Consider the following 22,483-nt stretch of genomic DNA (forward strand, 5'->3'; position numbering starts at 1 on the left):
TACAATTTTCCTTATCAAACTAAAGCACCAGAAAGTCAGCTCAAATGTCTACAATAACAGAATAAGCTAAAGGGAGAACACAGCAGTGCAGTCAGTGACAGCATCAGTCACAGTCTTCTATCATCAGCATTAACATGGGAGCCTGTGTCATGTTGGTGAAATACACTGTGAAATAGATGGGAAATTACAGAGGACCTGGGATTGACCTTTGTGGTACACCACCCAAGCTTCAACAGTGAAACTTACCAAGAAGAAGGGAGCAAAATCAATGTAGAGTCTTAAAGATGATAATTTATGGCCCAAAGCCCCACATGGGCCCCAACAGGGAAGTCACTGATGTGAGCCAAAGCTAAAACAAACAAACCCTAACTGATTGCTCTCAGCCTCTTTCAAATATGATCATGTCTCTTTGAGTTTTACATTTCAGAGGGAAACATTGCTCTTTTTACTCCATGACAATTATTTTGCAGTTGTGGTTATTACTTTGATGATTGAGATGATTTGATGATACTTTTATGATTAAGGTCCACCTAAACCAACATTAAAATACAGCTTATGCGTTCAGGACAGTATAATTATATAGTAATTAGTAAGTAATATCAAAGCCTAATTTAACAACAGTTCTGCAAAACGAGTACTTTCATTTTGATACGTAAGGGCATTTTACTTTGGCAAAATTTGAAATACAATACCTTTACTTGTAATGGTATGTTTTGCTGCTGTCACTTAATTGAATAATCTGTGTGCTTCATCCACCTCTGTAAAGCAAACAGATGACTCCTAATCTAACACATGGCTTAATAAAACCCAATAATAATAATGATAAATGCACGACGCAGATAAAAACTGCCCTTTACGCACAGTGCACAGTGCACAGTGTACCGGAAGCCGTTCAAAACAATAATACAGCCAGAATTTTACGACACCTTTCATTAGCCCTGCTCCGTGAGTTTGGGGCCTTACGTAATTTGATCTCATGTCTCTGCCCCTCCTAGTCTGTATGTCCAAAGGGAGCAGCAGTATCACCACCCAATTCGCTCCTTCTCCACCACTCCCCTCTTCGTTCCGCTCAGACATGTGGGCTGAGCGCGGCAGCACATAGCACTACGAGGCGCTGCGTGAAGGAAAACATCGTCGCTCTGGAATGAGCTGTGACGGGAATCCCCTCCAAGCTTTCCTCTTTATGCTCGGGACCCTCAATAGAAGAAAAAGGCTCCAGCATCCGTCGGACATCACCTCTTGCAAGCTGCACTTGATAAACACGTGAAAAAATTTAAATAAAAGCAGAGGATCGTCTCCCTGCAGACCCCTGAGCTGGAGGACACTCCCATCACATACTGTGCACAGCTGTCCGTCACCGGGTCCGGGAGACGCTGACAGGAGCGTGAAAAGGGCGAAGGCGGGTAGAGAATAAGAACTGGGAGACAGAAGGAGAGCAGGGGGGAGTTGAGGATGGACGCCCTGATTCCTGTTCTGAAGAGTCACCCAGGACCGGCCGTGCTGGTGTGCTCTCTGCTTTTCAGGGTGGTCCACCATTTGCTGCAAAAGCTGCCTGTGCCCAAAGTGGTGAAGCAGAATGACCTCCACTCCTGGAAGTGGAGGAACCTCTCTGTCTCCATGGTGCACTCCCTGCTGACGGGGACGTGGGCCCTGGCTTGGTGAGTCTCCATCCAAACATCTGTCTGTCCACACTGGGACACCATTGTTAATTCACAGTCCACATGACTTGTTATGTGTGTGTCTGCGGGTGTGTGTGTGTGTTTGTGCAGCAGTGACAGTCTGTGGCAGCCAGGAGAAGAAGGGCATGTTCAGACAGGGTGAGGGATGGGGGAGACAATGGCATTTGTATGTGGGGAGGGAAATGCCACTGTACAGTATGGGCCTCTCAAGCCTGTTATTGCAATTTTCTTGTACTGCTGAATTTCAGTTAAACACTGAGTTTTGTCAACGCCACATTCAGCCAGCAGCCAAGACTGCTCAGGTAACAGCCAACAGATAAATCAACTGGAAAAACCTGCTGGCAAAATGATTATTGTGAAAGCATTGTGAGAGTGAGTATTTTCTGGGGCGGAGACAGAGCTTGTGACTCATCTTTTAACGTTAAGGAGTGGGACTTAGGTCACATTGCTGCATTTAATGCTCAACAGTATGAACTAGTACCGAATAAGAGGTGAAAGAAGCAAGTTTTTAAATTAAAAAGGAGTACCAACAAAACATGTGAATCAGTACCCTGCCTAACACGTCACAGATAGTTATTTATTAACAATAATTCTGTTGTGGGGTGTTTATACAGGGAGGGGACGCAGAGAAACCTTTATTGTTTGAGGTGTGCCCCTTTTGCCAAAGAGCAGAAAGAAGTTACAAGAAAATAATGCAGACTCAGTCTGTTTCAGAGAAACATAGAAATAAAGATTTAATCTTCAGATATGAAGGCACATATAGAAACTAGAGTGTAGATATTCATAAAATGAATTATTTCTGCTAAAGGTAGGGATTTCTATTCGCCATGGGGGGTTAAAAATAAGTCAAAACACCTGATATTAATGTCTCTGCTTAGTCAGGCTTCTCTGCCCAGGAGTGAGCCCAAATATGTCTGAGTGAGGCCAATACAGATCCATCTATCCATAACATGTGTCCTTCTCCAGTGTGGTGGTCTGGCCGGAGACGTTGAGCAACATCCACTCCCACCACACCCCTTTGTCCTACCTGCTCGTCTGCGTCTCAACAGGTCAGTAAACACATCACGAAGAAGAACGAAAACTTCAGGGCAAAGATAGTTAAACAACTGTGACGTTTTTGTTACCCAGACATTTGTGGAGATTTTCTTCCATATTAGTTCAAAATTCTTGATCGCACAGGTGGATTTTGCGTTTGTTGATCAGACTGCAGTGTAAGGAGAAATTTTCTTGGTCATAGTGTTAAACAACAAAGCATTTTCATCACTGATTAATCAGCAGATTCTTTTCTCAATTAAGTATTTACATCTGTAAAGTTTCAGAGCATAGTGACAAGGGCCTCTTTTATTTCCGAAAGCCCAAGGTTGGGTCTTTAAACGTCGTTTTGTCTGACTAACATTCCGGTACTCAAAGATATACTCAAAGTATGACAAAGAAAATGAGTAAATGAAAATGTCTTCACATCTGAGAAGCTGAAACGAGTAAATGTTTGGAAATTTTTGCTTGGAAAAAGTCAAACATGAGTCATGATTCATAAAACTACTTTCAGTCTCATCTTCTGTCAGTCAATTAAGTGACAATTTGTTGCAGCTACAAATGACGGAAATTCATGGGAAAAGTGTTGATTGACAGTGTTTTCTCTTCCACTGTTCAACTGAACTTAACTCTCCTGTGCTGGGCCGTAAAACTTCCACCTTTCCAGTTGCTGCTTTTCAAGGGAACAACACAAACGCCCGCCCCTCTCACCTGACACTCAGAACATAGAAGTGGGCGTGTCGTCTAAATCACCATGGACACCAAAGATAATCCACCAAGGACTTGGTGGTCTGGTTGAGCCTTGTTGAATGTGGTTGGGTCTTTTATGTGTGTCTCTGTGTTGCCATGAAGACACAAATCTGTGGAGAGCCGCCCTAACAACCACAAACAGATATTAGCTCCACTGAGGACCAAAACCGCCAGATACTGGAGGTCATGTTCTTTAACATAGCGGCTGGTTGTGTAGCCTCAGTGTGCCAGTCATATGCAGGCACAGAAAGACTCTTAGTCACCTGAATACCTGTGAGGCCTACACAGTTTGGTTACACTGTGAATAGTTTGGTTGGTAGCTTCTAAACATAATGACAAATAATTAATTCTACTGTGAGTTAAGTTCAACAAACATTGACTCTTAATTTCTCTTGATGGCTCTCTGGCTGACAACAAGGGACACAGGGGAACTCCTGAATTGTAATTTCAGATATATTCAAGGTTATCTTGTAAACATAAACAGAATATGATGTTATTTTGGACAAAACAGAGTCGTCTGAGTTAGTGAGTCACAAATGTGTGGTCACAGTGTCAGAGCCAACTAACCTCATCATCTCAGCCGGTCAGACATTTAAATTCACTTTGCCTGGCTGACTGATGACATTGTCACTTCAATGAGACGACGAAGCCTTGCAGTGCAAACACAGCGATAGCTTCTCTGTAATATTTGCCTTCCATTTTCAAGTTGTGGCTAGAACTGACATAAGGGTAATGCACACAAATTTGACTTGTTTGTCAGACAGGAAATCTGACTGAAATCACAACAAACTTGTTGGACTCTACTTACATTAAATGCTGTATATTTATGTGTCAAAACACGTGTCAAATGTAAAGTTAAAATGAATTAGAAACACAGTGATGTAATACGTCGATGATAAGCCTTAAACAAAAACTGAGCTGTATAAAGTTAAAGTGACATATTTTGTCATTGGAGGGAACTTACTCCAACGAAATTTGTTCTCTGCATTTAACCCACCCAAGTGACGTGCACACACACAGCAAACCCGGGGCAGTGGGCGACCGCGTGCAGCGCCCGGGGAGCAGTGGGGGTTAGGTACCTTGCTCAAGGGTACCTCAGCCATGGACACCGGTACGGGGAGTCGAACCAGCGATCCACCGGTTACGGGTCCGACACCCTAACCGCTGCCCCAAATGAGGAACACTTCACGAATTTGCGTGTCATCCTTGCGCAGGGGCCATGCTAATCTTCTCTGTATCGTTCCTGTATAAAACGAACATGTATGTGTGAACAAACTGCATTAATCTGTCATGTTAGACAGACATGGATGTTTTAATATTTTCACTGAAAACTTAAACTGGCAAACATGAAAACAAAAGTGGATTTAATTCTCAGACTCATCTACATCCTGTCCTCTTCCTGGGTTGTGACCCACACACTGAATATCTATAAATGACTTTCCTACTGTTGCTTGAGCTTGAGTGAACATATTTTAGCAGCAGTTACGTGAAACAAACTACGTTTTTCATTTTCTCTTCCTTCTTAGGATACTTTGTGCAAGATGCCGGTGATATCATCCTGACAGGACATGCAAGAGCATCATGGGAATTCTTACTCCATCATGCACTGGTAAGGCGGCGTGCCTGTGGTTGTGTTTTGTTTTGTTTTTTAACTCTATCAAGCATGTTTGGCTCAGATAAGATATCAGAGTCAGTTTGTCAAGGTCAGGAACTCAACAAAAACAAATTTAATATCAAAGTCACACCTGTTTCATACATGTGTGAAAAAATCTGAGGAGAAATTTGGGTATTATTCTGAGAGAAACACATGTAAAAAAAAATTTATATCAGATTTGGTGTGTTGTAAATTAAGGTTGAAAGATTTGTTCTATATGCTGCTGTTGATTTTTATTGGCTGTTTATTTATTATTGTTGGTAATAATTCAAGTATCTGCTGACAAACAAATGACATACACTGACTGTTTTTGCAGCTGAGTTGAGCTGAATGCAGCCTGTTGCCACTGAGCAGAAGATAATTGTAACTTATGAGATCTACTGGCAGACTTGTGTTATATAATCTGTTGAGTGTGTATCCCTGGAATATCCACTTTCCATTAATTTCCTTTTAAAGTAGCTTTAAAGTTTCACCATCATGTCTGAGAGGGCAGTGTGTAGTGTTTTTTTGTTTATCTTCTTCAGTGAAGTTATATGATGCTTAAATTTTCTTCAGTAAAGTTATATGATGTTTCAATTAAATAAGTGAAACGTTTCAAGACTTTCAGGCATTTTATACGCATTTTCATATATTTGGCATTTTTTGGAGACTTCTTCTCTAGAATTTAAAATGAATTTCTGTGAGTTTGAACCTTTTTTGATGCACTGTATGAGTTTTCATGATAGTGGAGTTAAAGAAGTTTTACGAGCTGCACTATTGAGAATCATAAAAATCTATATGTGCCAGACACCTAAAGCTGACCATTTTACAAGCACACCAGAGATTTGTAGCTCGTTGAATACACTTTGTATTCCTACAGGGACGTTTCTTTTAGTTCCACACAGTGTAATAGTCAGACTTGCAGTGACATGTTACCCCATTATTGCCCCATTAACGGTAAAGATTTAAGACCGACAAAGCTCTCTCTATATATCTCTGTATATTTTCCATCCAACCACAGTTTTCTGCTGTTCAGTGAGCGTTACACTCTCACAGAGCCACCAGCATGACTGTCAGTGTAATTCAAGCTTTACTCAGCTGTCTAAAAGGGTTATTTCACTCAGTTGACCATATCTCTATATACATCAGCAGAAAATGTTATTACTGTAGAAATGCTTCCTGAAAACTGTTGAGGGTGACTTTTCTGGATTATCCAGACTAACTAGGTAATTTGCTGTGAACGTCACAAATTAAATTCTTTTCAGCCCACATTGGCAAGACATGAGTCCAGATCTTCACATATGGATAAATGAGTTAGTTTCATGATTTGACACTAGGCAGGGGTTTTACAGATCTTCAAAGCTGACTTAAGGTTTTAGCTGTGCCTGAGTCAGAGCAAAAATTATTTAAGCCCAAACCTGGAAAAATAGTAGGATTATTTACAGATGATGACCAGTTTTATGGTAAGCTAGCATGCATAAACTCATTTTCACATACAGATTTCCCCTTTTCTTAGAGATGTGAAGAATTGTTTTGATAGAATTAAGATTTTAGATGAGAACAGTGGAAAATTTTACTGATCACATTTCATAGCAAACAGGAAACTGTAAACTGCAGACAGAGGGATCCATGTCAAACTATATTTACTTAACAAAGTTAGAAGGTACTTTACAGGAGAAAAAAAGAAACAAAAAAAATGCAAATAAAAAACAAACAATGACACCATCCAGTAGGACTTCACCTGTCACCTGTCTGTGTCTGTGTCCTCTTCAGGTGATTTGGTGTTTCCTGTACACCCTCTACACTCAGCTGTACGTAGCCGGTGCTGTGATAGCTCTCTTTGTAGAGGTCAACAGTGTCACCCTGCACCTGAGGCTGATGCTGAAGCTGGCAGGCGCTCAGTCCTCCTCCACGTACCACATCAACAAATATGCCAACCTCTTGACATACATCACGTTTCGTCTGAGCACACAGTTCTACCTCACCTGGTACATCGTCCACAACTACTCCTGGCTGGACCGTGGTGGATACTTTCTCTTCTCCATGATAGTGATGAATATTATGATCCTGATTTATTTCTACCGCCTGCTACGTGCGGATTTCTTCTCCTGGAGTAAGAACTCTGTGAGACAGAACGGGATGCATGACTCCAAAAAGTTTCTCAGTGATTGACCAAGGAAAATTTACAGGACTATATTATGTTTTTATTTGGGGTGGGTGTTTACAGATTTTGTCTTTCTCCAGACCATTCATTGTGACATCAGGTTGTTGTGTCTCACTGCCAAAGAACAAACCCCCGCAAAACAACCTTTGGTGGATCAAGTTGTAGACGTGTTCAGAGCTGCGTTCAAGAGATTTTGGAAAGTTGGTCATTTGGGACTTCAAGGGGAATAAGACAACACAACTCTGCTTTAGTTGAAGCCAGAATTAACTTTTGAGATTTTTACCACTTTATATTTACAGTTTACTTTCAGAATCACATAATCTCAAAGGAATAGGTCAACATTTTGGGAAGTACATTCAGTGGCTTTCTTGGCAAACGCTGGCAGATTTATACCACTATGCCTGAATGGTAAACATGCCGCTACTGCTAGCAGCCAATTAGCTCAGTTTAGGATAAAGACTGAAAATGAAAATAGCTGACCTGGCTCTGTGCAATTATGAACAAATTCTACCATAAAATCTGCAATTTATTGTTTTACACTTCAGTTTTTGTACAAATTAAACAAATAGTGTACGACATTTATGTTAAGCCAAGCTAATAATGACTGTACTCGTATATTTGGAGTGCAGACATAACAGCAACTGTATAACTTTTAAGCTAACTCTCAGCGAAAAAAGTAAATCTCCCAAATTGTCAAAACTGCTACCAATAGATTACATCTCAGCATCATGCGACCTTAAAATGTGGCATTTTGGGAAAAACGTTTTCTTGTTGTCACTCTGTGCTCTAAATATAAAGCTACAGCCAGCAGATGGTTATCCTAGCTTGGAATAAAGTCTGGGAAGCAGAACAAAAAGTCCACCTTCAGTTTTTGTACAGATCATAAACAAGGTAGACATAACGTGTTAACTAGAGAGCAGATCAGAGATACTGGTAGGTTTTTTGTTTTGTTTTGTTTTGTTTTTTCTTGCCTTTGGGCACCAGACTAGTTGTTTACCCTAAGCTAACCAGCTGCTGACTAGCTAAGCTAACCTTGTGTAGCTTGTGTACGGAAATACAAGAGCTGTATCAATGTTCTCATCTAAATCTTGTCAAGAAAGCTGATGAGTATTTGTCCCCGAAAAGTCAAACCTTGTCCTTCAGGTTGTCAAACAACTGAGTTCAACATGTTGCCATAATAAATTTGCAAGGGTAGCAGTGTTTTTATGTAGCAGGCTAACAGCCTGCAAACTGGGATCATCTGATAACTTTGAAATTTAGAAGCAATACTGTTTAATAAGATTTTAATAATTATTATGCCTGGAAGGGATCATACCTTTTGTTGTTGTTGTTGTGTGTGTGTGTGTGTGTGTGTGTGTTTGTGTGCACGAGCGTGTGTGCCTGTGTGTGTGTGTCAGTGCATATCTGTCCACAGCTAACAGTTCTCATTCTGGCATACTCTATTGGACTCATCAGCATAATATTTTTTTCTGCACATTTATGACTGTATGCTCAAGGACCTCATGTGGTTGGGCGATTCACAGTTTTTGATAAAACCTGTCTTACTTCTCTGTTTCATACCTTCACTGACTGTTGACTCCTTACTTCTCTTAACTGGCCAATAGGAGCCACTCGTGACCAGCAGCTGCTTCAGTTTGTTCCCAGACACACCTTGTGTGTCTTATCTGGTATATGTATACATAGTATGTCCACACTCTCTGTCTCTATGATGCCATTGCTGGCTGACAAGATAATGAGCGTGGCTGAACTGGTGCGTAAGACACCATGCTGTCAGTTTAGTTGGTAACACACAGGAATGCAGGACAATTAATGGTCCTTATATGAAATTTGTTGGCGTTTAACACAAGTTGGGCTGAGGCAGTCTGATCCTTGAGCACATCAGGAAGTGGGCACCATGAGAAACCCTTTGCAGCGCAAGCAGCAGCACAATCAGTACTGATACTGCATCATCAGTAGTTCTTCGTGTGGAGTAATTCAGTAGTACAGTATCCCCACCATGTGTACCTTATGTACCTGTTTACAAAAATAATAATACTCCCTGTTTCAGGACATTGAACGACAACCTTCAGGTGAAGATGCGTTTCCTCCTCCTCCTCTTTCCTCAAAAAATGTCTAATTTGTAAATAGTGTCCCCAGATGTGCATTCTTTTGTGATATGTTTCAAATGGTAATACGAGTAAACACCATGTGGAATTTAAATGCTTCCTGATCATGCCGTAAACCATCAGTGCTGACAGTGTCATTTAGAAACTTAATGATCAGTACATTTCATTTTGTAACTCAGCGCCGAGAGCGTTCAAACAGACATGGACAGAGTCTGGATGTGTCTGATCTGTGCGTCAGTGCCTTTACCACAGTGCCTTTTGAAAAAACAAGAACAAAGCACAGATAGAGACAATGTACAGTTATGGAAGTACAGGTGTACTGCAGAGTGTAAACTGTATGCCTTTGTAAAGGTTGGGCCAAGTAGAGAGATTAAACTCATTTGGCCATTTGTTGCGCTAACGTGACAGATGTTTATCAGGGGCCCTGTATTGTGAGTGGTTGAGTCATACCATAAATTAAAAGAATATTTAAAATCACTGGACTGTTGATGTATATTTTTGTAAAATGTTGTCCTACTTTTGCCATGGCTGTATATAATTTATAAGGTTATATAAGTCAGTTTTACTTTACTTACTTATTTTGTTTTACTTCTTTTCATGTCACTTTTTACTTTTTCCTCTAATGCATTTCACAGTCTTAGTTACTACATTTACACACACAAAACAAATAAAGAAAGTATAAGTTTAAATTAAAACTCAACAACGTGCACATTTGCACATTTGGCTATTATTATTATTTACTATTACTATACTATTACTATTACTATATTTACTATTATTTACAGCAGTTATTTTTCATACAAAAACATCTTCACAGATCTGATGACCACCACTGTTTCTCAGACAGATGGTCACGGATTTACTGTTTGTAGCCAAGCAGAGATCAGTGAGAAAAGAGCTTAGAGCGCCCCTATGGGCGACATGTGGAATTGACGGACCGGAAACAAACAAGGGTACTACAGAAAGGTTACAGTATTTTCTTCTTTAATTTAATGCAAATACAAGGAAATAAGATGTATCGTAAAAATATTACTCACATCTGGTAGAAAAAGAATCATTGTCAGTTTATGTAGCTATACGCCTAGAAGAATAATGCTTTCCTGAACGCTTTACAAATAAAGAAAATGAGGAGGTAAAAGAGGTGTAACGGAGAAGTACGAATAGGTACACATAAATAAATATGACAACTAAAAACAAGAAAAGGGAATCAATAAACTAGAAAAATGTTCAGCTTCTTTTTGCACTTTCAAATAGATAGAGAGATGATTTTTTTTCCATGTCTAATTCCCGATTATTCCTCATTTCTTCCAGCAGGGGACCGAGTAGAGAAAATGTGGGAGGACAGAAGGAAAAAAAAAATCTAGTTAACTGAGTCAGCAGCGACGGGTCTCGTCTGCCGCTGCTCCCCCTCAACTTCCGCGGCTCGACATCAGCGCCGTTCACCGTAAACTCATCACGCCTGTAGCGCTCAGCCATGAGCTCGACTGGCTTTAAGTTCCAGTGAGAAACATCCGTGGAAGCAGACACGAAGCGCAGCACAGCAGAGAGAAAAGCAAAGTTCCTGTGTCGTTGAGGTAGGAGCCTGTAACGCAGTTTTTTACAGCTTAAACACGCTGCTTTTTAAGAGTTTGATCTGGTTATGTACGTGTAATCCAAACTCATAACGTGTACCGATGTACTGTAGTATTTTATCTGGTACTTGAATGGGAGATTGAGTTCTCAAAGCTGCCTGGTTGTAGTTTTATGGTGGACCAAACCAAGTCTGGTAAATTAGACTTCTTTTTTTTGCCGGGAGCTTTGATGAACAATGGGATTAAAACTGATCTGCACAGTAAGTGGATCAGCTCTGATTACAGTTGTCTGGTCTGACTCTGTATGTGGTCGTGTAGCGACACAATGGATGAATATTTTCTCATTACAGCATTGTTTGACTTGGGTTTCTGCCCGAATGTCTCCTCATTTCCAGGCATCTGTAGCCTGAACTGTGCCTGGCTGGACCCCAGATTGACTAGTAGCACACAGAGTTTGATTCACTGAAAACTGTTGTGGAACAAACATTTGAAATACAAGTTAGTTATTGTAGGAAATGTTTTTTGTAGCATCAAAACATAAAAACTAAAGACCAGGGACGATAGAGCTACAGCTAATAATCATTTTCGTTAAAAATTAATCTGACCCATCTTTTGATTGATTGATTGATTGTTCAGTGGGAAATGCAGATCGCAGTCTCCTGGATTCCAAAGTGATGGCTTAAAATTGTCTGTTTGGTTCAATAGGCAGACAGAAACCCAAATATATTTGTTTTACTATCAAAGACGTCTCATAAAAACAGTACTTATTCACATCTGAGCACCCGAGGTGGTGAGTTCTTTTGGCCCTTCAGTTAATGATCAGTTACAGATTCATTTCCTGTCGATCGATTAATCAGTCAGAACAAGTCATTTAAAAAAAAAAGCATGATCGATGATAAAATTAATTGTTAGCTGGAGCCCTTGATACTCAGTCTTACAGCTATATGTAATGTATGTAATGAGATAAGCAGAAAAAAGCAGCAAATCCTCATACTTGAGAAACTGGATCCAGAGAATATCTGTTTCACTGAAACAATTGATTAATCATCAAGGTAGTTGTTGCATAATTTTATGTTGACTGACTGATCATTTCAGCTCCATATGAATGGGAGAAGAAAAGTTCAAATCGAAGATTTTTGTTTATTTGTGTACATTACATGTTGGATGAAGTTTCATTGCATAATATGACTTTAAAAAAGCACCAGGCCTGATGAGTTGGCCTAAAAATCATTCACTGTTATCGGTATTACGAAGAAACCGCTTCAAGCCGTTGAAATGCCCGATTGTTGATGTTCTCGTTCTCTTTCTGCCCCGTCTGCTGAATGTTTGCGCCGAAGCTTCATGTCTGTCCGAGTCTCAGCCATGAGCGTCCTTCCTCCTGTTCGACGGGACCGTATCGTCGCTCAGCTCCCTCAGGTAAAATCATACGCTACTGTTGTGACCTCGTTGTCTGCCTGAATCAGTGTCTAGCCTCACACATCCTCCTTCCTCGTTGTCTTGTAGTACTTCAGGAAAGAAGCAGCCCTGCACACTAAGGAGGACTTCAACAATAAAGTGAGGACTGCCTGCCAGGAGCATCGCACCGGCACTGTGGGGTGAGCACAGGAACAGGAAGCTGCATGATACAGCAGGTGGTGTTTTGTTTTGGACATTTATTTACTCGTTGCTTCTTGTTTTATTCTTCTCAGCAGATTCAAAATCTCTAAGGTCATCGTTGTGGGCGACCTGGCGGTGGGCAAAACCTGTCTGATTAATAGGTAACCTCAAACACAGTCGCCTAAGGCTTGAAAGCAGCTTGAGGTGCAGTTCTGGAAAATAAATAACTTCAGTAAAGAACTCGGCGAGCAGGATGTGTGTGCCTCCCGCAAGGAAGCCCAGTTTTTTATTTCATAATTTAAAAGTGTAGAAATGTTAAATCTGCACCCGATTTGCAAAGTACCGTTCTCAAGTACACTTTTGAGGTACTTTTACCTTACTTTATCTCAAATTCCTGCTACTTTATACTTTTACCAAACCCAGCTGTAACTTTAAAATACTGCTTACATGTCAAATAATCAGTAATTCTACACCAAAATTATGATATATTAAATAATTTAGCTCTGAATGGGACCACTCTGCCCAGCGCGTATTTCTAGTGACGCCCCTTCAACTTCATCCCAAGTTTAAACTAACGTAAAAAATTTATCCTTAACACAGTCGATACTTTTCTTTAACTTGAGTGAACGAACTGTATAAAAGAAATGTGATTAATAACAAGCACATTTAAACCAAACTATAGCCTCCTTCTCTGAGGTAATTACTGTTGGGTTGCAGCCCAGTTACGGTCTTGAACCCTACTGTTATCTGGACGCTGTTTTTATGTTTTCAGATTTTGCAAAGATGCTTTTGATAAGAACTACAAGGCCACGATTGGTGTCGACTTTGAGATGGAGCGGTTCGAGGTGCTGGGTGTTCCCTTCAGCCTACAGCTGTGAGTCGGACGTCTTCATTATTACGCACACAGTAAAACAAAGTCTGTGAACTGAGTCTGTCTGATGGGACGCTGCTCACCAGCCCCTCTGTGTTTGTGTGTGTTGTGCATGTGTGTTACAAGGTGGGACACTGCAGGACAAGAGAGGTTCAAGTGCATTGCGTCCACATACTACAGAGGAGCCCAGGGTGAGAGATTTGTGTGTTTTAGATAGATAGATACTTTATTGATCCTGAGGGAAATTCAAGAGCAGCAAGCCAATAAGAAACATACTAAAGACTCTCCCTTTTCTGTGGACAAAATGTCAGTGTTTTCACTGATGCAATGTTTTCTTTTCTTCTAGTTGTGATTATCGTGTTTGACGTTAATGATGTTGCCTCTTTGGGCCATGTGAGGTGAGCTTGTTCATCATGAGCAGACTGTTTGCACAGTTTTTGTCTCAGCCAGAGGACTTAAAAGCTTTCCTTTTCTGACTGCAGGCAGTGGCTCGAAGATGCCTTGAGAGAGAACGACCCCACTGCTGTTCAGCTGTTCCTTGTTGGCACAAAGAAAGACCTCAGCGTATGTCTTTACACTGTTTAAAGAGGGCATGCCTGTGAACATTTCTGTGTCTGTTGTTTGGTTTAGTGCCAGCAGCACAAAGCGTTTATGTGGTGGCCCAGACCTCTGGAATGTAGTTCACCCATCTTTCATTAGACTCCAGCGCAGGCTGAAATGATAGACCTGCAGACATTTCTAAGACATTGACTGTTTTCGGTCAGTGTTGGAAAGTAAGAAGAATATTTGTTAATTTGGGTTATCTGGGATACTTTTCCATTTCACGAATGTTCCTTGAAAAAGTCTTTTCTTGTTTCAGTTTCCAACAGTTATAATAGTTTCCCTGGATAATTTTCCAGAGCCCAAGGTGACCTCATCATATGTCTTGTTTTGTCCAACCAACTGTCCAAATCCCTAAGAAAAGCAGCAAATCTTCAAAGTGTGTGACATGTTTGCTTAAACATGTTTTAAATGATTAATCCATCTGGTGACATTCCTGGAAGTTCCTCTGAAGTCGCAGTGTAGCAGCAAACCTACATGTTCACAGTGGTTACTTTGAGTCCTCTAAAGGGCAACTCCACCCATTTTACACAAGTTTGTTTATAGGTCTTTTGGAGTGCTGCGAGAAATAGAAGAAAAAGGTTGCAGAAAGCCTCCAGAGGGAGCTGTGTGAAGTCTGAGGGGTTGACTCAAGTGATGTCACTGGACTCAAATGATGTCACTTGAGACAGCTTTGGTTGAGACTGAAGATCATCATTTAAGTGATTTTTCAAGCAGAAAAAATATCATTTTTGACTTCTTAGTGGTATGTGCTTTTCATTCTTTGTCTTAGGTGAGAGAAAACTGTTAAACTGTGTATCTTTGGGGTTTTAAACTGTTGATGGACCGAAACAAGCAAGCACTTTGAAGGCCTCACACTGGGCTGCAGGACGCTACCCTATTCATCAGTTATAAAGATGCCTTTTGTGTTTAACTTGGTAAAACATGGGACTCTGTCTCCTCTGCTTTCCCTCACAGTCTCCTGCTCAGTATTCTCAGATTGAACAAGATGCCCTGAAATTAGCTCAAGAGATTAAAGCGGAGTATTGGGCCGTGTCGTCACTGACAGGTGAGTGTTCGGATTCAGATACAGCAAAATGACTCCACCTTTGTGTTAGAGACTGTTTGAAAATTATTAGCTGGGGTTTTTTTTTATTGCTAAAGGGAAAGTAGTCACAGTTCTTCTGTGGACCAGTTTCTAATCATTTTCTTGTAAGATTTGGTCAAAAAAGATTGAATAATTACATAAAATTGTTTAATAAAAAGCATCATGTAATGTATACCTTGTTGATCATAGTGCATTTTGCCGTATGCAGAGGACAGCATGACTTTAGTTGTAGTTTTGCTAGCAGGACCAATATGTTAGTTTTTTAAAACTGTAGATATAAATTAGTTGTGGACTGAGTATCAGGCCATTTCTTTAACTAGGTAACAGTTACCTTCACATTATTCTGTATTAAGATAAGATAATCCTTTTATGAGTCCTGCAAAAGAAAAACAGAACTATAGCAAGACCGTTAGATGAGTCATGTAGCGTTGCAAAGTTTGAATAGTTGTTCTTTATCTCATTCATTTTTTACATAGACAGTGTTAAGTGACTCACAGTTGGTCATTCGCTCAGGATATGAACCACTGCATCAGAAAACATCTGGTTCTTTGATTTGAGTATATATCCACTGAAGTTATTATTGGGCAGCATGGTAGCTCAGTGGTTAGCACTGTTGCCTTAAAGCAAGAAGGTTGTTGGTTTGATTCCAGGCATTGTGTGTCCGTTTCTCCCAAAGGATGCTTTTGTGTCCCCCATATCAAACCGTATATTAGGGTGATTCTTCCATCAGCGCCCCTGACCAAAGCACTGATCCCCCAAACACAGTGGCAGCTCACTGTTCTTGATGCTTGGTATGGGATAAATACAGGGATCAATAAAGAATAATTCAACGTATTGTTCCTTTAACATTTTAATCTTTGAGAGCTTAGGAAGGAGGGTGTGGCAGCTCTTTTCCAAGGCAACGGGGCAATCAAAAGCTATGTCGAACTTCAGTTTCAGCCCCACCCAGTCATTTTCACAAAGTCCCTTACTGATTTCTCTCTTCTTTATCGTAGGGGAAAACGTAAAAGAGTTTTTCTTTCGAGTTGCATCGTTGGCATTTGAGACCAACGTTCTTGCCGAGTTGGAGAAAAGTGGATCGAGGCAAATCGGGGACGTTGTCAGTGAGTATCTGAGCAGTCTTTCTCTGCGTGATCATGTAAAACATCACATTTGTCACACGGTTTAACACCCGGCTGATGGTTTGTTTCAGGAATTAACAGCACTTCAAACGATCTGTATGCTTCATCAAAGAAGAAACAGGCGAACTGCTGTCAGTAAGGATGAGAGCAGGGGTTGAAAAGTCAAAGGTGCAGACTGAAAATGAGGATTTTGTCCCTCGGTGGAAAAAGACTGGCTGCTCTCCGGCTCATGGGAGGGATTTTCTGTGGTCAGAGCAGGAGGAGGAGGAGGAGACACGCTGGAGTTCAGTTTTTCCTGGCCTAGAGAGGGTTTTGCTCAGTGCAATGTGGATTCTTGTGGTGTTGCTCAGATTGAGTTTCAGGGTGACACAGCAATTGCACAAATACGACTGCTCTGGTTCTTCAGAGATGCCAAAGAGTGACTGGATTTTTTAACACGATGCGTGTGTGGATGCTTACCTTACGTAGGGCTTGAGTCAGATATTCTGTCTTGCTGCTGTAGCTTCTCTAACAATTAAGATTTTTCTTCACAATAGTATTCTCTAGTACTTCAGTATACTGTTTTAAATGACTGTTTTACTCTTTTCATAATATTGTAGACAAGAGGGTCCTAACATTTCTGTAAGAAAGACTGTGCAGTAAATCACAAGAAAAAAAGTATGAATTTGAGGGTAAAACAAACAGAATCTTGTGAAGCAGGATTGTTGTTGTTGACCATGTTATTGTAGACATGTTTTTTTTAATCCACATTGTACGCTTCAGCGGTACTTTGTTTTTTGTTTACATTCAAATCAATGACTGAATTGGGATGATCATACTTACATCAGACTGAATGTGTACGAATATTTTACCATTTTGTTATCTTTATTTTCTCATGGTACGTTTTACATGTAATAAAAGTATTAAAAAAGAAAAACATTTCAGAGTGTTTTGAAAATAGAAACAGCTTTTAGGACAAAAATAGAAGTTTTTAAGAACAAAACAAAAATAGAAGATAAAACTATTTCTTCACCATCCAAACTTTAGAAAATAAAATTATTCCTCTTCTTTTTTACTAAAGATGGAACAAATCTTTTCTTGTTGTTCAGCTGTTGAAACTTTTGAAGGAATCAAGGTACTTCTGGTCGATTTGGCTCTGGAGCTCTTCCGGGATGCAGTGAGAGAATTTGTAATTCTCTTTAATCCACTTTCCTCCTTCAGTGTTCTCGACGGCCACGGCTGCAACACCTGCAGGAAAGCGAGTGTGATGCTTGTGTTAGGATGCTGAGGGTCACTGAATTGCGGTGCTGTAACAGAACCGTCTTGACTGACCTACAACAGTGGCTCCCAGCCTCTCCACCAGCTGGATCGCAGCCTTCATTGTGCCTCCAGTCTCTATCCATTGGTCCACTAGCAGCACCCTCACACCTGAAGGAAGGAGACACATCTGAACTATTTGTAAACAAGGGGTCTTCTTTATTTTATTAGTCTATTTGTTATACTACATCTAGTGCAACAGACAAATAATAAATAAAAATGTTTTTATAGCATGTAAAAACTACGGATGTAAAACGTGTGTGGGGCAGACAAATGTGATGCTTGGTGCGTCTGATGTAATTTTAAAGATCCTTCAAATCTTAGCCTACTCGAGCTTTACTTCACACATTAACACTAGAGGGCGCTGTGTCACAGCGAATGAGACGACATAAAGCTGAGGAAATCTGTGGTTTAAATCATTTGGGTCATGTTTTAGGGTTAAGTTAATTTCAGAGTTGTGAAGATGAATGAACAGAGGCAGCAACTATTTTCATAATAATTAAAAATTTTAGTCATTTATTCAAGAAAAAACTTTTGTTTGGTTCCAGGATCTCAGATGTGAGGATTTCATAGTTCTCATATATGATAGTAAACTGAATATGTTTGGCTTTTGGATTGTTGGAGGAACAAAACACCATCTTGGGCTATTAAAGGTGTTATGGATATTGTTTAGTATTTCTGAAAAATTTCAGACAATTGATACAACAAGAAAATAACGATTGATGATTTATTGATTCATTGGATTTTTGATGCATGAGAGGTATGTTAGAGCCTAGTCAAAGTCATCGTCAAATGTTCATTTTTTATATTTCAATTCTGCGTCTTATCTTTACATGAATAATAATACGACTGTGCATTTAAGCTTTTCTTGCCCATCACACACACAGTTTTGGTGCCAGATGATGGTAATAACATTATAATGTATGTCTGAACTTAATGACATCTCACTCACAAACCCTGGGTTGTCCATACATTTCCAACTGGGTAAACATTCACCTCCTCAAGAGGAATAACCAGTATGGTTAAAGGATAACAAGCAAAGGGAGACTAACCTGGTTTTAACACATCCAGTCTCACTTCCATAGTCTTCTCTCTGCCTGTGTAGTCGCTGTAGTTTTGGTTTTGGGTTGCGACACACAGGTGCCCCGCTTTGCGGATAGCCAGAAAACCTTTTCCAAGGGTGGTGGCAACAGACGCCCCTGAAGAAACATTAAAAGCATTCATCCACTCAGACAGAATGAAATCTGGACAGTAGTTTGAACTGGATGAAGAATGTTTTCACACATTGTCATGCCATGTGCCATGAGGCAGGGTGTAGATATCTAAATTTAGTATCTTTGCTAGAGGGGTTAGGTTTCATCACCAATGCACCAGCAGAGTAACTGCCCCTCAAAATAAAATTAGTGAGGGACAAGTGTGGCTGCCCTTAAGCTCCCATTTATCTCCCTTCTTAAAATGAATTGGTTTGTTTTCTTACCGAGAATGAATCCCATTGCATCTATCCCAGCAACCAGGTCAATGGTGTCATTGTGGAATGGACTGAGAAGGTCTTTGACACAGTCTGCAAGAGCCTGAATCAAGTGCCAAGACAGTAAATGCCCCAAATGCAAAAATGTGCATATAAAATGCCTTCACAGCTTGTATTTTTCTGAAGTTTTAAATGTCTTTTTACTATGTTTGGTGAGAGTGAGGACTGCATGGTGACCCTGTTAAACAATAAGAATTAATCCTTTTTTAATCATTATACCTGTGAGTTGCAGTAGAGTCTGGATGGGTCCAGCCAGGCAAACGTTGGTCCTTTTATATTGGGCGCCATGAGAGAAAGGTACCATCCTTTATGTCTGTCTGTTGGAACGGCCAACACGTCCATTTGGAAAACAACTCAAGTCTCTGTTAGAGAGAGAAACTTGGGTGAATGAACTGGACTGTGAAAGAGAGAGAGAGAGAGAGAGAGAGAGAGAGAGAGAGTTGCCCATATCAGGTTCATGTGGGGTGAGCAGTGGGTGGGAGTTGGCTGTTAATAACACTGAACTTAGTTACTTATTTTATCTTCAATCGGTGCAGGATTTCTAATTCAAAATCAAGAGACGTAATGATTTGATGACTAGTCTCAACCTTCTGACAAAGTTCTGCACGACCCAAAGCTCAGATAATAAATTTGCTGCAAAGGAGATGAGTGTGCAGATGATCCAACAACATCCAGAACCTTCTTGTTTCGTATTAGTCTGTGGTAGTTTATTTACTAAAAATCCTGCACACTTTACATCGCTGCTGTCCAACGTATTAATTTCCTTAATACATTTCCTCACATTTCAGGCAGTCACCACTTTCCATTTAAGTCGCTACAGTTTGCAGAGAATTAAAACTTTCAGGAGCTGCACTCAGTTCTTGTATGATAAATCAGATCAAAGAACAGGCTGTGCGATGCATTAACACACAGCTGTATGATAACTTAGGCAAAGACAAAAAGCAGACAAAACATTCAAGTGTCTGAATGTTGCTCTTTTTTAGAGTTGGTCATGTATTTACAAATGGCACTGTAAAGCATCTGTGGTTTGCATTAAAAGGTCAAAAACAAACAAACAAACAAGCAAAAACAAAAAAAACATCCAATAACAGTAGACTGGCCTTTTATATTGCATTTATATTTGATTTCAAGCTCCTGAAATCAAATGTAAAAATATGTGTCACATTAATGCATCACATTTACGCACCACCATCCTCCCCAAACCCAAATATGTTGGGTTCAGATCCAGCACGCGGGTCACATAACACCTGAGCATCAGCACCGGACTGAAGAAACTAATGATCTACCGAAAGTGTTAATTTTTTCCCTCGTACATACTGCATGTTGTTATTCTAAATGCTGCTCCGAGCTGCACTCTTCAGACGTTTGCCTTCAGGTGTCTAAATAAGCAAATCTGCTCATAGCTGGAGTAACAAAATCCACCATCTCACTGTATGATGGTTATTATAGCCGTTAAACAAACAGGTCTGAAATTTCATCTAAGGTTTGTCCAACAGAGTTCAAGCTGAGCTTAAGACTGAGCATATTCACCTCGTTGCCAACAGTAACATTACTTTCCCACCGTGTTGTCTTCTGTGGATCTTCAACCATATGAACATACACTGGATTGCTAACATGCTTTCTGTCTGCACTTTGTAAACTAATAACACTTACAAAGTTATAAATCTGAACAGATATCAACATAGTAACATGTGAATTTCCACTCTGCGGGAATAATAAAGGACTATCTTATCTTGTGTCTGATAGTGATTGATTAAAACGGTTTCGAAATGCTTAAACCTGCAGTGACATTTTGGTCCACTTGGGGGCAGCAGAAACAAGCTGTAATCAGAGCACCAGAGACTTATAACTTTTAACAAACTTATTTTACACATTCAGCTATTATGGCGCGACATTATCAGAAATATGGAGATATATATTGAGGACATATTTCTGTCCACCAGTATTCAGCCACCTTTTATCTCTGCTTTTTGGTGCAGTGAGACTGAGCCTAAATCTAAACGGAGAAGTTTCAGGTCATTAGACCAAAACTATGAGCTGAAAGACTCTTCATGGAGAATTGAGGGGAGATGCAGAGCCAGGTGACAGTCGTCAGTGGTTCCATCATTGCAAGTTACATTACACATTGTCATTTGATCTATTCTTAGCTGCTTTACAGTTTGCATTCACCTAAAACAAACAAAAGACTGAGCAGAGAGCTGTATAACTTTAAAGAGCAGCTCCAAACTGAGTCCTGTGGATTATGACATGAGACAATGTAGATATATCTGTTGTTTTTGCTTGAATCACTGTCCATCTGTGAACCCTAAGCACATCAGGATGATGAAATGAACTCTCTGAGAAGTGCCCCTGAGTCAGACATTGACTCCTCAACTCCTCCAGGGGGCGCTACTGCAGCTGACCTGCCTGTGGATGAGAGCAAGGAGCCTCATCTGCTGGGAATCGATGTAGTACATATTTCAACAGTGTCACCTTTCTGTTTCACGGTGCTGTGTTAGTTGACTCCATATCTCTCCGGGTCAACAGCAGGATTATTAGCCTCAGTTTGTTCCAAGTCCCTCCTACAGTGACCACTTTAATTCATGAGAAACTTTTTTTTTTATGCCCTCCTCCCTCAAGATTTGGTGGTCGAATGTTGCCTCTGGTGATTTTACATCATTTCTCTCCGCCTTCCGACAATCCGATTTCAGTGCCTTGAGTAGGCTGGATCTCCGCCTCTAGAGCTCCCTGTAATACAAGCCATGTGACGAAACACTGGGATGATTAGAAACCCAACCTGACAGGAGGTTTTTCTTTTCTTTGGGAATAGACTCTTGTTCACAGATGCAGAGCACTTTGTTGTGCACAGAGGTCAGACAGCCATTGATTAGACACTGATTTTCTGACAAGAGTTGATGGCATAAAGTGCAGCAACACCACAGCTGCAGATACATTAATGACTGAAAGAAATAAGGTTTTTATTATTGTGTCATGCCCACATATTTATGGGCCAAATGCAGAATGCCACATATCCCTTTTCAAACATCATTACAAAAGTCCACAACTAAAGTAGCACAATTTGAAGAATTTTCAGTCAAATTTGCAGATATTGATTCAAAATTCACTAAAATACAAGTGCTATATAAAAGCACAGAAATATAAATACAAATTATAGTATCCATCCTTCCTTCTCTCTTGAGTTAGCAAACTTCAACACATCAATCTCTAACAGCCTTTGAAGTTTTGATGATGTTGATGATTCAGGATTTTATCGAGACATTTTATGGAACATTAAAACTCTTAAATCACTAAATACAAAACAAAATGGGACTCGCACACAGTTCACACAATCTATTTTCCAACTGAACATTTTTCAATTTGCCAACATCAGTAGTTTAGACATAAAACACCAACTCTCATTGGTACAATGAAAGATCTTTGGCTCATAGATAAACCAGATGTAACACAGGA

The 22,483-nt window shown here is 40.2% G+C and overlaps 3 protein-coding genes and 1 non-coding gene across 5 annotated transcripts; 2 read left to right on the forward strand and 2 right to left on the reverse strand.

The window, feature by feature from the left end:
• Positions 1–908: 908 nt before the first annotated feature.
• On the forward strand, positions 909–8,823 carry tlcd1 (TLC domain containing 1). The gene is made up of 4 exons (XM_046389521.1): positions 909–1,658; positions 2,646–2,728; positions 4,988–5,070; positions 6,868–8,823. Exons 1-4 carry the CDS (start codon positions 1,453–1,455, stop codon positions 7,264–7,266), a joined length of 771 nt encoding a protein of 256 aa, XP_046245477.1. The 5' UTR covers positions 909–1,452; the 3' UTR covers positions 7,267–8,823.
• On the reverse strand, positions 4,631–4,736 carry LOC124060001. The gene has a single exon (XR_006843484.1). It is a non-coding gene; the product is annotated as a U6 spliceosomal RNA (small nuclear RNA).
• Positions 8,824–10,686: 1,863 nt separating the features above from the next.
• Positions 10,687–16,858, forward strand: rab34a (RAB34, member RAS oncogene family a). Of its 2 annotated transcripts, none has more exons than XM_046389518.1 (11): positions 10,687–10,937; positions 12,272–12,350; positions 12,438–12,529; positions 12,623–12,691; positions 13,303–13,404; positions 13,528–13,592; positions 13,748–13,799; positions 13,884–13,965; positions 14,959–15,049; positions 16,084–16,191; positions 16,281–16,858. In XM_046389518.1, the coding sequence occupies exons 2-11, from the start codon at positions 12,276–12,278 to the stop codon at positions 16,346–16,348; spliced, it is 804 nt and encodes a 267-aa protein (XP_046245474.1). In that variant the 5' UTR covers positions 10,687–10,937; positions 12,272–12,275; the 3' UTR covers positions 16,349–16,858. The 2 variants fall into 2 exon arrangements, with proteins under 2 accessions (XP_046245474.1, XP_046245476.1); XM_046389520.1 differs by having other exon boundaries at positions 10,688–10,937; positions 12,626–12,691.
• A 70-nt stretch (positions 16,859–16,928) lies between these two features.
• zgc:174895 (uncharacterized protein LOC100126024 homolog) lies at positions 16,929–19,443 on the reverse strand. The gene is made up of 5 exons (XM_046389522.1): positions 19,253–19,443; positions 18,983–19,076; positions 18,558–18,704; positions 17,521–17,616; positions 16,929–17,436 (listed from the first exon to the last, which is right to left on the reverse strand). Exons 1-5 carry the CDS (start codon positions 19,373–19,375, stop codon positions 17,294–17,296), a joined length of 603 nt encoding a protein of 200 aa, XP_046245478.1. The 5' UTR covers positions 19,376–19,443; the 3' UTR covers positions 16,929–17,293.
• Between the last annotated feature and the right edge of the window lie 3,040 nt (positions 19,444–22,483).

This window comes from Scatophagus argus, chromosome 5 (assembly GCF_020382885.2).
Source record: "Scatophagus argus isolate fScaArg1 chromosome 5, fScaArg1.pri, whole genome shotgun sequence".
In the NCBI taxonomy this organism is placed as follows: domain Eukaryota; kingdom Metazoa; phylum Chordata; class Actinopteri; family Scatophagidae; genus Scatophagus; species Scatophagus argus.